The sequence below is a fragment of the Galeopterus variegatus genome, unplaced genomic scaffold (assembly GCF_000696425.1).
Source record: "Galeopterus variegatus unplaced genomic scaffold, G_variegatus-3.0.2 Scaffold4587, whole genome shotgun sequence".
Taxonomy (NCBI): domain Eukaryota; kingdom Metazoa; phylum Chordata; class Mammalia; order Dermoptera; family Cynocephalidae; genus Galeopterus; species Galeopterus variegatus.
In genome coordinates this window covers 123145-136753 of record NW_007730698.1, presented here as the reverse complement: position 1 = coordinate 136753, position 13609 = coordinate 123145, and the positions used below count along the sequence as shown (strand labels likewise).

Sequence of the window (13609 nt, the reverse complement as noted above, 5' to 3'; positions counted from 1 at the left end):
TTTTTTCCCCCCCCCCCCCCCCCAGAGGATTTGGAGCTCTCATTACAATGGTACAGTCGCTACATACATAAAATAGGTAGAGGGCATAAATCATTGTTTAGTGGAGCATATGATTTCCTGGATGGCTCCTTCAATATAAGACATCCCATAGCTGCTCATGAATATACCACCAGAAACCTGCCAATCACATACTATAGGCCTTTCACTGATCCTTCTTGATTACAGATTTCCTAAGGCAGTGTTCAGAGAATCAGACCACAAACATCACCTTAACACCTTTGTTCTTCATTAATGTAACTGCCTTCAAACGGGAGAAAAAAACTGTCACAGGTAGACTGTCAGGGCCAAATGATAAGAATCTGCCTAACAAAGTTGAATGTCAATACCAGAGATGATCATGACATTGAAGTAGGACTTCTTTCTAAATTCTATGGAAAGGTGATTTGAACACCAACAATTTAAGAATAAACGTTGTTACTAGAACACTGTGAATAAACAGCAGCCATTTCAGAATTTTGCAATAGAAAAATATGTGCCTAAAATACAGACAATCAGCACAGAATTATTTATGCAATGACGCCATGGTAGAGCCTCATTATAATGCTAAGGAAAAAGGAAACACATATTATGTATTATACTAAAAGAGAGAATGAACATTATTATGCACAGGAGAGTTTATATATTATATAATGACATATTTTCTCACATACTTTAGTTAAATGTTAAATAAAATGAATTAATTGTTGCTATAAAGAATATAAATGGTGTTTATTAGAATACAGAGCATGGGAACTAGAAAGCAAATTGGGGAATCTGAGTGCTTTCCAATTTCTTCTAAGTTATATATTTACAGCAGGATTAGTTTACTGCTAGTCTTATGATGTTACAGAATGCCCAAGGCATCCACATGAAATGTACACACAAAAATGCCTTCGAAAATCAACATAAATTATAGTGTGATTATGCATTTTTCTGGATTATTATTATCACTACCACTATATGGAAAGATGACTATATAGTTAAAAGCTTATGTATTATATTGTGTTCACATAATAATTGTTTACCTGAAATATACATCACTCCTCCATACACAGTTCCAGCATGGCCATAGTGGGGCTCACTCATTTTGGCAACATAGGTCCATTCATTTGTTCGTGGATTGTAACATTCCACTGTAGCTGTTTAAAATAAAGAAAAGAATTTTTAATCTCAAAGTTAGCAATTAATTATTTTCCTTTTTAACAATAATATCCAAATTTCTGAAAAATATCTATTATAGGTATGAGAGATCCTTGGGAGGGGGGCTCTTACAGTAGTTATCAAGAATATGTTCTCGATATATTAACAATATGAACCATTAGTACATATTACATTAGACTAGATAATGTAAAAATGTAACACATTTCTGTCACTACAGAAATTGCTAAGATTTCTTTTCTTCCAGAATCTGGTTACATCTTAATAATTTGACATTTCTCCAATATTTGCTCTAAAATGTGGAAAGAAAAGATGAAAAAAATCACAAGGAAGGAAAAACACGTCAGTTCTGGGTCCCCATGTTGAGATATCTTATAGGAACACACATTAACATGTAAGAAGCAAAATTTTCAATTAAGAATGAATGTATACACACTGCCTAGTTTATGTTCTAAAGCCTAATGCGTTATTTTATATCCAGACTACAAAACAGACACTGATGATAATTTCTCTACATTTATAGTGTAAAACTAAGTTTGTATACTCCCACGACCATTGCAGCCAGTACTACTTCTAACCTGAAGATGATTGGCAGCATAATGTAAAGTTAAGATCTTTAATAAGGGTACTTCCTCTTAGTAATGAATTTATCATCTTTAACATAAAGTATTTTGTAGAAGCGACTTCGACTCACTTAAATACCTTTCAATCAATCTGTTATAACCTAAGAACAGAACAATGACACTCTACAGAGATAGAAAATGTAATCCTTTTTGAAAAGGCAGAAAGAAACAGGACTGTTATAAGGACTAAAAGCACAAAGTCTAGATTGACTTGAAAAATTCATATTATTTATTGTAGACACTAGTAATTGATAATCCAATTTCTTGCCTCTCCCAACCCTGCTTTTTTCTTACTAACAGAACCACAACACTGCTCAGGGAAGCACTGCACCAAACTGAAAATAAAATTCAAATTAGCAGGTTCCCTTGAAGCTTTGGTCAACCATATGATATAGTTGTAGGCAGTGACACGTACGCAGAAGTCTATGGAGTGGGGTTATTTGACCAAGGCACTAAAATAAGGTTTAGCTACTTGTAGCCAAATTCAGTCCTAACTGACAAATCATCCTCTGAATGAGATTTCCTACCTAAAAAACATGACCACAGGCAAAATGGGACTTGGGGGGAGGACTACTTTTTTGTCCTATTCAATCATTTTATTTCTTCATCAAATTCACTGTGCAAAGTACTTTTATCTTCTCTAACCTCACCTACATTATACCACTTCTCATATTCCTCTACTGACTTCCTTTTCTACTTCCTTTAGCTTTATTTCAGTCTTATTTCAAAGGCTGTCACTATTCTCATTTTGATCTACTCTCTTGCTGACTTTGTTCATTGCTTCAGGCCTGAATCTTTACCAACTCTGTTTTCTTCTAAACACTTCCATCAAATAGCAGGACCCTTCAAAAGTCTTTTCCTAAAATAAGGGCTATTTCCACAATTAATAACAAGTTAAACTGCCACATATCTCAATACTTTTTTGGACTATCTCCAGTCACTAGATGTCTTTTTCGATATCCATTTCCATTTGCCTTAACATGACTTTCGGGCCGAGCCTGAGGCACACTCGGGAGAGTGCAGCGCTGGGAGCGCAGCAGCGCTCCCGCCGCAGGTTCGGATCCTATGTAGGGATGGCTGTGCACTGTGCACTCACTGGCTGAGCGAGGTGCAGCCAGTCTCAAAAGAAAAAGGACCAAAAAAAAAAAAAAAAAAAAAAAAAAACCATGACTTTCACCTCACCTACAAGCAAAATCCTACTGAATGTACATTATTATCTCTCTCTCTACATGTAACAGAGGACCCAGTGTATTGATTGATACTTGGCATTAACAAAGTAATTAATGGGAAGATTTTATATGATAAAATAATCTAATCACACATACTATCAGAAAAAGGGTTTTAAAAGACTTCCGGAGATCATCTTCTTTATCTATTTGAAACCAAAGACAGGTTTCACTATAATCCTATACTTTTCTTAATGCAGGACTCTGCCTTGAACTTTGAAATTTCTAGATAGTAACTTTCTTTTCTCATGTCTAATTCAAACTGTTCTGGTGCAATTCCCATTAGTTTCCTCTTATTCTTTTTACAGTGGAGCTAGAAATTGAATAGCTATTCAATCTTTATGATTATTCATATTTCCTATGTAGAAAGATAGTGCTCTTTCTCTGTCAGTGAATTAACTGCATTTTTTTCCTAATAGGGGCTATAAGAATCCATCTACACTTTTTCATACTGTAGTTTCTCAGTGTAAGATGGCTATTAACCACCAATTACACAATAACTGTAATAGTTCATCACCCCTAAACTTTTCTTCTTTCAGCTAAATAATCTATCTCCTTTAGCTTTTACAGTCCTTTAAACTTCACTGTCAACCTTTAGACTTTCCCCATGCAGAGTTGCTATTGTTATTAGAAAAATAAATACCATTTACTGCCATTTTGCAATGACATGGATGGACCTAGAGAGAATTATATTAAGTGAAACGAGTCAGGCACAGAAAGAGAAATATCACATGTTCTCACTTATTTGTGGTAGCTAAAAATAAATAAACAAATACACAAAAAAAACAGGGGGTGGGGAGGGAAGAAGACACAACAACTACAATTCCTTGAAGTTGATACGACAAGCAAACAGAAAGGACATTGTTGGGAGGGAGGGGGCAGAGGGATGAGGAAGGGAGGTTTCGGTAATGGGCCACAATAATCAACCTCATTGTATATTGACAAAATAAAATAAAAAAGAAGAAAAATAAATAAATACCATTCAATTTAAAAATAGAATGCATCTAATTAAAAAGCAGACACACATGCTCTTATTTTTATTTTCCATATTTACAAGATAGTCAAATATAGGTTAGTGCCAACAACTTTGATGGGAGGAGGGGGCCAGGGATGATGCAAAGCGAGGAGTTGAGCCACAAAGCAGTGGTTCCTTCACAGTCTATGAGAGTTTGGAATAGTAAAGAGGCAACTGTGAAAATCTAGAGCAGGGATCAGCAAGCCTCAGCCCATGGGTCAAATCCAGTCCAACTCTTGTTTTTACATGGCCCATAAGATAAAATTTTGAATGGTTTTACATTTTTAAAGAGTTGGAAAAGAATCAAAAGGCTATTTTGTAACATATAAAAGTTCAAATTTCAGTGTTTATGAAACTTCATTCGAGCACAGCCTTGGCCATTTGTTTATGGATTGTCTACAGTTTCTTTTGCACTATAATAGCAGAGTCAATTAGTTGTGACAGATAATGAATGGCCCACAAAGCTGAAAATATATACCTTTTAGCCCGTTACAGAAGTTTGCTGACCCCTAATCTAGAGAATCAACTTCAGTAATCTGGTGAGCAGATGTTTAAGTTAGACAATCTCTCCAATTTAGGAATTACACTTAGGTTGGTTATTTCACACATATCAGGAGTTCCTATTTTCTCAGATGACTCCACTGAAGTTCAGAATCAGTCCCAAGGGATGGTGTGGAACTTACCTGCTCTTTGAGATTAAGAAAGCGATTAGGCCTGAAGAAAATTATTTGAACAGTGATGGCTCCCACAGAGGGGTGATGGACTCTAGAATCCTAGAGGGATCCTAGAGTGGTTAGTGATCAAGAAAACCCCAAATCCATTAAAGGATAGGGAGGCATTTGATAAAATTTTAGTTATTTTATTGTACATTTATTTGAAAAAAATCTCGCATGTGTTCTATAATTTATTTCATTATTTGAAAGCTTGACAATATTTAGCTGAAATGAAGTATATCTGAGCTGTCATATTCTTCAATATAGAAAATCTCAGTGTAAGACTGATTTCTTATATGACATAATTTTAAAAGATGCCAGAAATAACTGACTCCTTTTTCACTGAAGTGACAGCTACTCTAAGCTTCCTGTAGTTTCCTATTATAACCAGTGTCAAAGGAAAGCAGTGTTTCCAAGGAATTATATTTTAGCAATAAGCCAGGCATGTGCATGCACATGCACGCACACACCTAGTCTTTTTTTTGACGTACTATGGGCTTAGCTTTTCCTTGGGTCCATACATTTTATGAAATGATTTCAAAAGGCCAAATACTTTAAAATGATCTAAAATATGTTGCAAATGTTGCCACTGTTTTCTTTTTATAATTATATACAGGCAATAGTTCTTGTGTATATGAAGAATAAATCATATACTGGTACTAATTTACATAAGCATATGAATGTGTCTATGTAATTAAAGATGGAAATGTTAATTTATTACAACAGATGTCAGTGTGTGTGTGTGTGTGGAGCAGGGGGAATTCCATTAAAAAATAAAAACAATTGTAGGGAAGGAGAAAAGTTAAAAACTCAGCCTCTGGCTGGAACATTCAGAAATATAAGCAAGAATTTCTTTAGAACCAAAGTCTGTTATTCTGTAAAAACATGGACCCAAGAAAACTAGAAAGGGCAACTGACAGAAATAATTTTCTTATTTATGTAAAGAGAAATATTATTAATGGATAGAATTCAGAAGAACTCATTGATATTGTTCTTTGGGAGTGGGGGGGTATCAGGGCAGGTTACATCAAGTCTGATTACCCCAACAATACAGAATGTGACAAGATGAGACAGTCCTACTTCTTACTCCCACTTGAGTGTGACAGGAGGAACTCAAAGGTGGTTGGGTGGGTCAGAAAAAAATGAAGCATCTTGCTTCTTGGTTTTATGTAATGACTTCTTTTGGACTAAAGGCTCTCTTGGAATCAAGACTCTCAATTCGGGTGCACTTAATAAGTCAGTCACATATTGTTTTTTAAATTTCCAATATATTTTAACTTAAAATATTTAATAAAGAAAGTACTTGATGGAAATGCTGCTTTTAAAGGAAGTAGTTACTTTCTACAAAAGTTTAGTTACTTACAGATTACAGGAGATCATTTCAAATGAAATATCAAATAATCGGACAATAATTGGAATTAGAGTTACTTCTTGGTACAAAAATAGTCATCACCCTTTTAAGCTTCAGGGATTTTATTTTTAAAGCCTAAATATAATCAAATGGTTAATATGAATTTAGGAATAGCTCATGAAAAGCATGATTCTCTTGTTTCTTTTCACTTTCCTAATGGAACTCAGAAGACCACTTTTAATCAGAGATGGAAGGGTGGTTTCTGAAGGTCATCTGCAAGGAAGCCTGTGCATGAGCCACTTGCCTAACAGTGTAGTCTATCTCTTCTTCTTATCTTCTTACAACATAGGACAAACTCAAAGAGGGTGGGAATGGGTCAGAAAAAGGAAGCTCTAGGTTCTTGGTTTTATATAATTACTCTCCTTGGCTTGAAGATTATAAACTCCCAGAAGAATCCGGTCTCTAATTAATATCAGGAACAATCTATTTAGAACTTAGTAGCTGCATATTAGCAGGGGGGATAACATCAACAAGCAAGAAGTGACTGAAAAATGAAGCTATCTCCTTTGGGAAAACAAGTTTCAAAATGACAACTGATTGCCAGAAATGATGACCTATAATTTGGAAACTCTAAAAGCTTATCTTATAAAAGTGGCTTTTCTAAGAAACCACCAAGTCACTACTTGCACTTTCTGGATATTTCCAGATACCATAAATCTAAAATAGTATAATAACGTGAAAATAATGTGTGGGTTGACTAAAGAGACCTGAAATGACAATCCTACAATAAGGGCACTAATGCCTCAAATGCTTTTAAAAGTGTGATTATTAAAATATAATTGGGAAACCTATGTAGTTCATGATCATACCACCTAACCCAACAATCTAGAAAGTCTAGTCTTAGAAAAGATATCACTGTAAAAGCAAAGGAAAAAAAGAATGGGTAGAAAAGATCAGTAGCATTAAGACCACGTCACTAACAAGAAAGAGCTTTATAAACAGGAAAGTATAAGAGCTAAGAACAGTTCATTTCAATAAATAGCTTAGTCTTAAATCCATTAAACTTTTTTTCTTAGAATACTGGAAAACAAAAAGATCCTGAGAATTACTCTGAATTTATCCACAGCCAATGCCAATATTTTGAACTTCCTCAGCATTATGGAGCTTAAAGTATCCACCAACTATAAGAATTCTACTTATAACAGAATAAAAGGAGAGCAGTGAAAAAAAGGTCAAATAATAATGGCCATGACTTGTATATAAGTAACAATCTAAAATGGAGTCTTTCTGCCTTTCTTTCTGGAAAATCTATACTATTCCAATTTTATCTAAAATAACTAAATTACACCTTTTAGGGTTAATTTATATAGCCAAAGTATTTCTATGTTAAAGTGCACTTGTGACCAATCTTATACTGGGGAAAGAAAAAAGTGACTATCAAATAAAGCTTACCAGATCAGTTTACAGTGAAAAAACTGTCTGATATTTTACCAAGAGAGGATGATTTTTAAAACTAATAGTCACAGATCATAATTAATACTCATAGTAAATAAACACTGGATAACATTGAGCTTTGTACATTTAATCTACAAAGAAAATTATTTTACCATGTGGGCTGTGGTAGGTAACAAATTACGTAAAAGAAACAACCAAAGTCAGTCCTTTGTAATAAAGGATTTTAACCTGTTCATTAAAGTATCACGTGGGCTTTTAAAAATAGAAAATGAGGAAACGTGAAATTTCTGTCCAAGACTCTATTAAAATTTAAATTAGCTGAATACAATTTTTAGATGAAGCTTCAAGATGAAAACCATATATACTGCACAAATAACATATTCTGCAACATACTGACATATTTATAAGATATAATTTGTACACTAGCCAACAATATCAGCTCAAGTAAAGCATACAGACGATTCATGTCAGTTTCTAAGAAAAATAGTTTAAAATAAAATCCTAGCTACATTTTTATGTCTTTAATTTTTCAGAACTGCTTATTTTATGATGTGACAATAATTTCTGGGTAAATAAATTAGTCTCTATGCTTTATACAAATGCGCACACTTACGCAGTTCACCAGCTGCGTTTCGCCCACCAACTGCATAGAGATATCCTTTGAGGGCACTTAGGTGGAAGAAGGTGCGCTTTTCATTTAAAGATGCAACTTGCATCCATTTATTGTATCGAGGATCAAATCTGAAGACTGTATCGACTGCTGTTTTTCCTTTTGTGTCATAATTACTCTGTCCACCGACTACGTAGAGGAAATTTCCAATGACAGCGATGCCATGCTGGTACCTTGGGGCATCCATGGGGGCTAACGATCTCCATTCATGTGCCTTTTCATCATACATGCGCAATTCCTTACTGACAACCAGCTGCTGCCTCAGCACTCCTCCTAGTGTAACCAAATGAGTGGTGTCAGACCGAATGGCAGTCCTGTCTGACTGCATAACTGGCTGCATATATGGCATCATTTGGTAATTGCTGGCTTCCAAAAGCAAATTCACACAAGTATTGTCAGTTCTCATGAAATCCACTGTTTGCACATAATTAATGAGCTCCTGTGGTGTCATCAGTGGAAATCGTATGTTCTTCATTAATTTTGCAGCAAAGTCCATCCGAGGCTCTTCCAGGCGAAGCCAGCGACAGGTAGCCTTAAAGAGCTCAAGTTCAGTGCAGTGCTTAAGGCTATTACTGGAAAGCACAAAGGCAAGACGATCGAAAGGGAGTTTCAAGAACTCCCCGGTGCTCAGCAATGCAGGAAAATTCTTTAAGACGAAACTGTTAACATATTTATCCACTTCTGTCAGATTGTAGGTGTTGGCAATCCGCCCAACTTCTACACAATTGTCTAACGTGACCTATTAAGCCAATAAAAAAAGAAAATTAAAACACAACTGCTTTCATGACACTCACATCTTTATAACAAAAATACTTGCTCTAGAATAACAGTACATTATGCATTTTAATGTTCATATACAGGCAAATAAAGATTTTTATCTAAATCCATCAATAAGCTAAAGAGAATTTGCAAACCACTTTTATCTAATTCAGTAGAAGGGTGACTAAAAGAAAGAGATCAAAGTCAATGGGTTAAAAGTTACTCTAAGAAACAAAGCTATAGCTTGACTATGGCCAAAATAATTACTGTTCTGTCCTCAAAAATGTGTACTCGTACGCCCCCCAAATAAATACTCATAAAATTCTTGCTAGTTGGAATTTGGGGGAAATAGAGAATTATTCTATTATGGCTCATGCCAATCCACTTCTCAGTTTTGATTCTTAAAAGTACCACACAGCTAGTAGATCCACAACAGAAAAGCTCTAATACCCTGATCCCTAGGTTTCCCTTGCATGTAAGCAGGCATCACTCATTGCCATCATTCATTTTGGTTCCCTCAAAAGTTATTTCTCATAAAATAATTTGATAGAACAATTATTCCTACGTGAAGTTATTTTCCACATTATTTATCTGTAAATATAAACAAGGGAATGGCTTTCTTGACCACAGGAAGGGTGTATCTACATCAAATTACTCATGTAGGTGAATTTTTGGTATCTATTATGACTGCTTGCATCTGGACAATGCAGCTTTCCTTAGCCACTCGCTTATTCTCAGCAGCCTCTAGCTCTGTCTGGAGTCAAAATGAGCCCAGAACCATTTCCCCATCACAGAGCAAAATATACCACAAAGCAGAAAGGAGGCAAAGGAGAGAAGTAATAGAGAGGCCCTTACTCAACAGGACTACTTTTCAATATTCTAATAACTAACTGGTCAGGTCAAAAGGAAAATCAGGAAAATAACATTGGCAATATAATGTAAGGATTAAATCACGAAAAAAAGCCTACCATACAAATGTCAGTGTGTATGTATACAAACACAGACATAGGTCACAGGCAAAGGACTCAAATTTTTAAAAATTTTGTCAGGGTGTGTGTTTCCAATGTCACACAAACTTCATCAATGTATTGTTAACCTCACAACTGTATTGTTAACAGATCGGCAGATGGTTAAGAGAAAACTGGCTAATTCTTCTATTGACATTTCATTTGAAAGCTGAAATGCAGCTAAAAGCATTACTCCTCTGCATAAAATAACAGCCCAGTTAGGATATAATACCACTGAAAGCTCTAAGGTTAATACACACACATGGCTATTTTCATAGATTTACTACACAAGAAGAATTTGTACTCCTAAGCAGCTGATTTACTTTATAAAAATCACCAAAAAATTCTAATTGCTTATTATACTTAGTAGCTACATACTAAAAAATACCTAACACATAACTGTAACACATAAGAACTAAGAAAATAAATGAACAATTTATGAGATTCTAGAAACGCACAGCTTAATAGTGTCAATACCTAGGATTTCTAATTTGGTTAATAAAAAATCCATTTTAATCTACTTTTGGGAGTGGCAGGTTGATGTTTCACAAAATTTTAAGTTATATAAATGGAGTTACAGTCAATATCTATTTGCCCAAATCACCCTTGGTGGAAGGGATTCCTGTTTGGGGTAATGGACCCACTTCCCAAGGCAAGTAGGAAATAGCCCTTTTCCATAGCAAAGGTAGTTTGCACTTTTGAACATGTTTACTAGAATGGATAAGTAAAAGTTGATGACAACACAAATATAATTCCCAAGTATGCAGATTCTCATCATTATTGATATAACTACTAATAAAAACAACAGAGTGAGTACTTTACACAGGCAAAATGATACTACCAGTTGTTAGTCACCAAATTTAAATTGAAATTTACAACATGTAAAATAGAGCAAGATTAAAGATTAGAAACCAGACTGTATAATTTAGAAATGGGATCAAGGTATTTAATACCTTTTCTTTTTTCCTCTTCAACTTTATCCAATGAGAAAACAATTACTGAAATAGCATGAGAAAGAAACCTACCTTTTAACTAAGGGAATTTGGAAAATACTTTCAACATATCAATACACTCATATGTACAGCCACACAGGAAAAAAAAAGACTTTGACAGACCACTTAGTCAATACAGATAGCTGCCTGCTCTTTTCTCAAAAATTGCCGGAGAATGGCATTTCATAACCTTCTGAATTGTCATCTTCTTGATAGGATGACTAAGTATTTTCTATAGTTCATACACAACAGTTAACCACATTGTGGGTATATAACTAAGGTTAAATACTATGAATATCAACAATATAAAAATTAAATGTGTGATGTTAGATGTGATTAAAAACAGAATTCCCATTTAATTAATATAGCAAATTACTAGAAAATTATTAATTTAAAAATGAGACACAAATTAGAAAAATATGTAATAGGAAGTTAATTCTTATAAAGTGCATGCAATCATAGCTAAAAAAATTAATAATAGAATATAGGAATTAAAGAAGCAGTCTAGAATATTAGTTAACAATATAAGCAGAACAAGAATGTTGAAATAATGGTAAACAATTTTTGGCAAAATACAGTATTATTCTATTATGGTTCATTTCAATCCACTTTTCATTCATGATTCTTAAAAGTGTCTCAGCTAGAAGATCTCCAAACCTTTAGCCTAGATAGTATTAAAAAATAGATATATGGAGTAACATAACATATAATATAATGCAATTTATGTATATAATAGAATATGTTACACTTTGAAAATATAAAATATGAAGTTTAAAGCTTATTTAAAACATTCCTAAGTAGAAAGAACTCTAATTTCATCTGAATTCATCTAATTTCATCTGAAAATCTAGCCAAAATTCCGAAGAAGGCACACCTAAAAACAGAGCTATAACACAAGTTAATCCAAATAATTATATTGGCATTTAAAAGGATAGAGCAGCAAAAAAGGACAAAATTCCTCAACCACGTATGGAAACATATAAAATTGTTTTTAAAATAATCAAATGCATGTTTAAGTTTCATTGATATAAATTATTATAAATTATCCTTTTATAACCAAACAACCTTCATGGTCATAATTAAGGCAGTTCCAATACAATTGTGCAAGTGTTTTTCTCATTAACAAACTGGTACTCACTGCTGCTGTACTGTTCAAATTACACCTGGCACACCCAAACACTGTCATTAACATAATTTGATATTTTATTGGCAGATTTCATCAGAAATCTATGATGTTATTTTAAGATTGGTGTTTTATACAAAGAAACTCCCATTTAGAAAAAAAAAAGAGTACTTGCTTTTTTTACCCTCAATGAAAATGCAAAGATTAAAATATCTGGCAAATTTGGGGGACTCCTCAGCCATTCAATGTACCAAATTTTCCTTGATGCTATCTAGTTTCTTAAAATGACAGCCTGACATCTAGTACTACCATTGCAGAGAAAGAAAGCATGTCCACAGAAAAAGACTGTGAAGAAATGAAACGAGCTACTTTCAGGGGGCAGAGGATGCAACAGGCATCTTCTCCCAAGCCTCCTTCCACAGGTGAAGACATCACAGGACACAAGGAAGGGACCTTTTGGTAAGAATAACAAAGGGATGATTAAAAAACAAAAAACTCTTTCTCAGTCTTTGTTTTTGTTCAGTTTCTAAGTGCCATCTGATGTGAATGAAGATGGTGTCTCCAGCCTGGGGAATCCAATTCTCTCTTCCTTTGCACTTTAAATGCATTTCCCTTATTAGATGCAGTGTTAGTTATAGCAATGGTCTTTGTGGGGCTGAAGTGGTTTGAGCCCAGGCTAGGATTCTCTTTACCATACAGAGTCCTAGATGCCAAATGTGCAGGAATGCGTGGTCAGGGTTATAGGCAGGGATGATATGTAGAATATTTAACAGCCAGCAGAGCATGGATACCAACCAATCAGAATAGACACCTGACCATAAACAACCGTCATGGCCATTTGGGTACTACCGGCTCAATATCAGCCCTGGCAATAAGACTGATTTAGTGGGGAGGGAAAGAGTTTTGATTCATTGTCAACTCCAATTATCTATACAACTTTTTCTCTAACTTGCATTAAATCTTCCCAAAGGTGAATAAATTGATCTTAAAAGTCATGCCTGTTAATTTTTATGGATAAATCTAATTTAGATTAAATAAAGAATGGGAAATATGTGTACTATAAAGGAAATTTTCTTGGCAAGAAGAATGTCCCCAAAGCAAAAGAAACTACCTTTTCCAATGATTTCTGATTCTTTTCGTTTTTCCTTTGAGAGAACCAAGTTCTCCCATTTCCTCTGCCTTTTGCCTCTCTACTACATATGCACCTACATAATTTTCTGTCTCCAACTCTTCATTCATTACCTCCAGTCACCTCAATAAAATCTCTCCATTTCATTGTGAGCTCCCCACCCCATCAATGATAATAAATGTACAGATGGGACCAGTGATGTACCTGTATCAAGAGGATAAAAAACACAACCTAAAAAAAATCATTTAAAAAAAGCATATCACCAAGTCTAAAGCCCAATGGCATCTTCATTCTCTGATTAAATATGTTTTTATATAAAAACAAAATGACTTCTTTCTCATCTTTATTA

The 13609-nt window shown here is 34.4% G+C and overlaps 1 protein-coding gene across 4 annotated transcripts in view; it reads right to left on the bottom strand.

Annotated features, from left to right (window-relative positions):
• Window positions 1-13609, bottom strand: part of KLHL13 (kelch-like family member 13) — a 117066-nt gene that overhangs the window by 2730 nt on the left and 100727 nt on the right. For all 4 annotated transcript variants that reach the window (XM_008587914.1, XM_008587912.1, XM_008587910.1 and 1 more), the window contains 2 exons: window positions 8194-8989; window positions 1065-1178 (listed from right to left, as the gene is read on the bottom strand). In XM_008587914.1, coding sequence (XP_008586136.1) covers window positions 1065-1178; window positions 8194-8989 — 910 coding nt within the window. The remainder of the gene's footprint in view (window positions 1-1064; window positions 1179-8193; window positions 8990-13609) is intronic.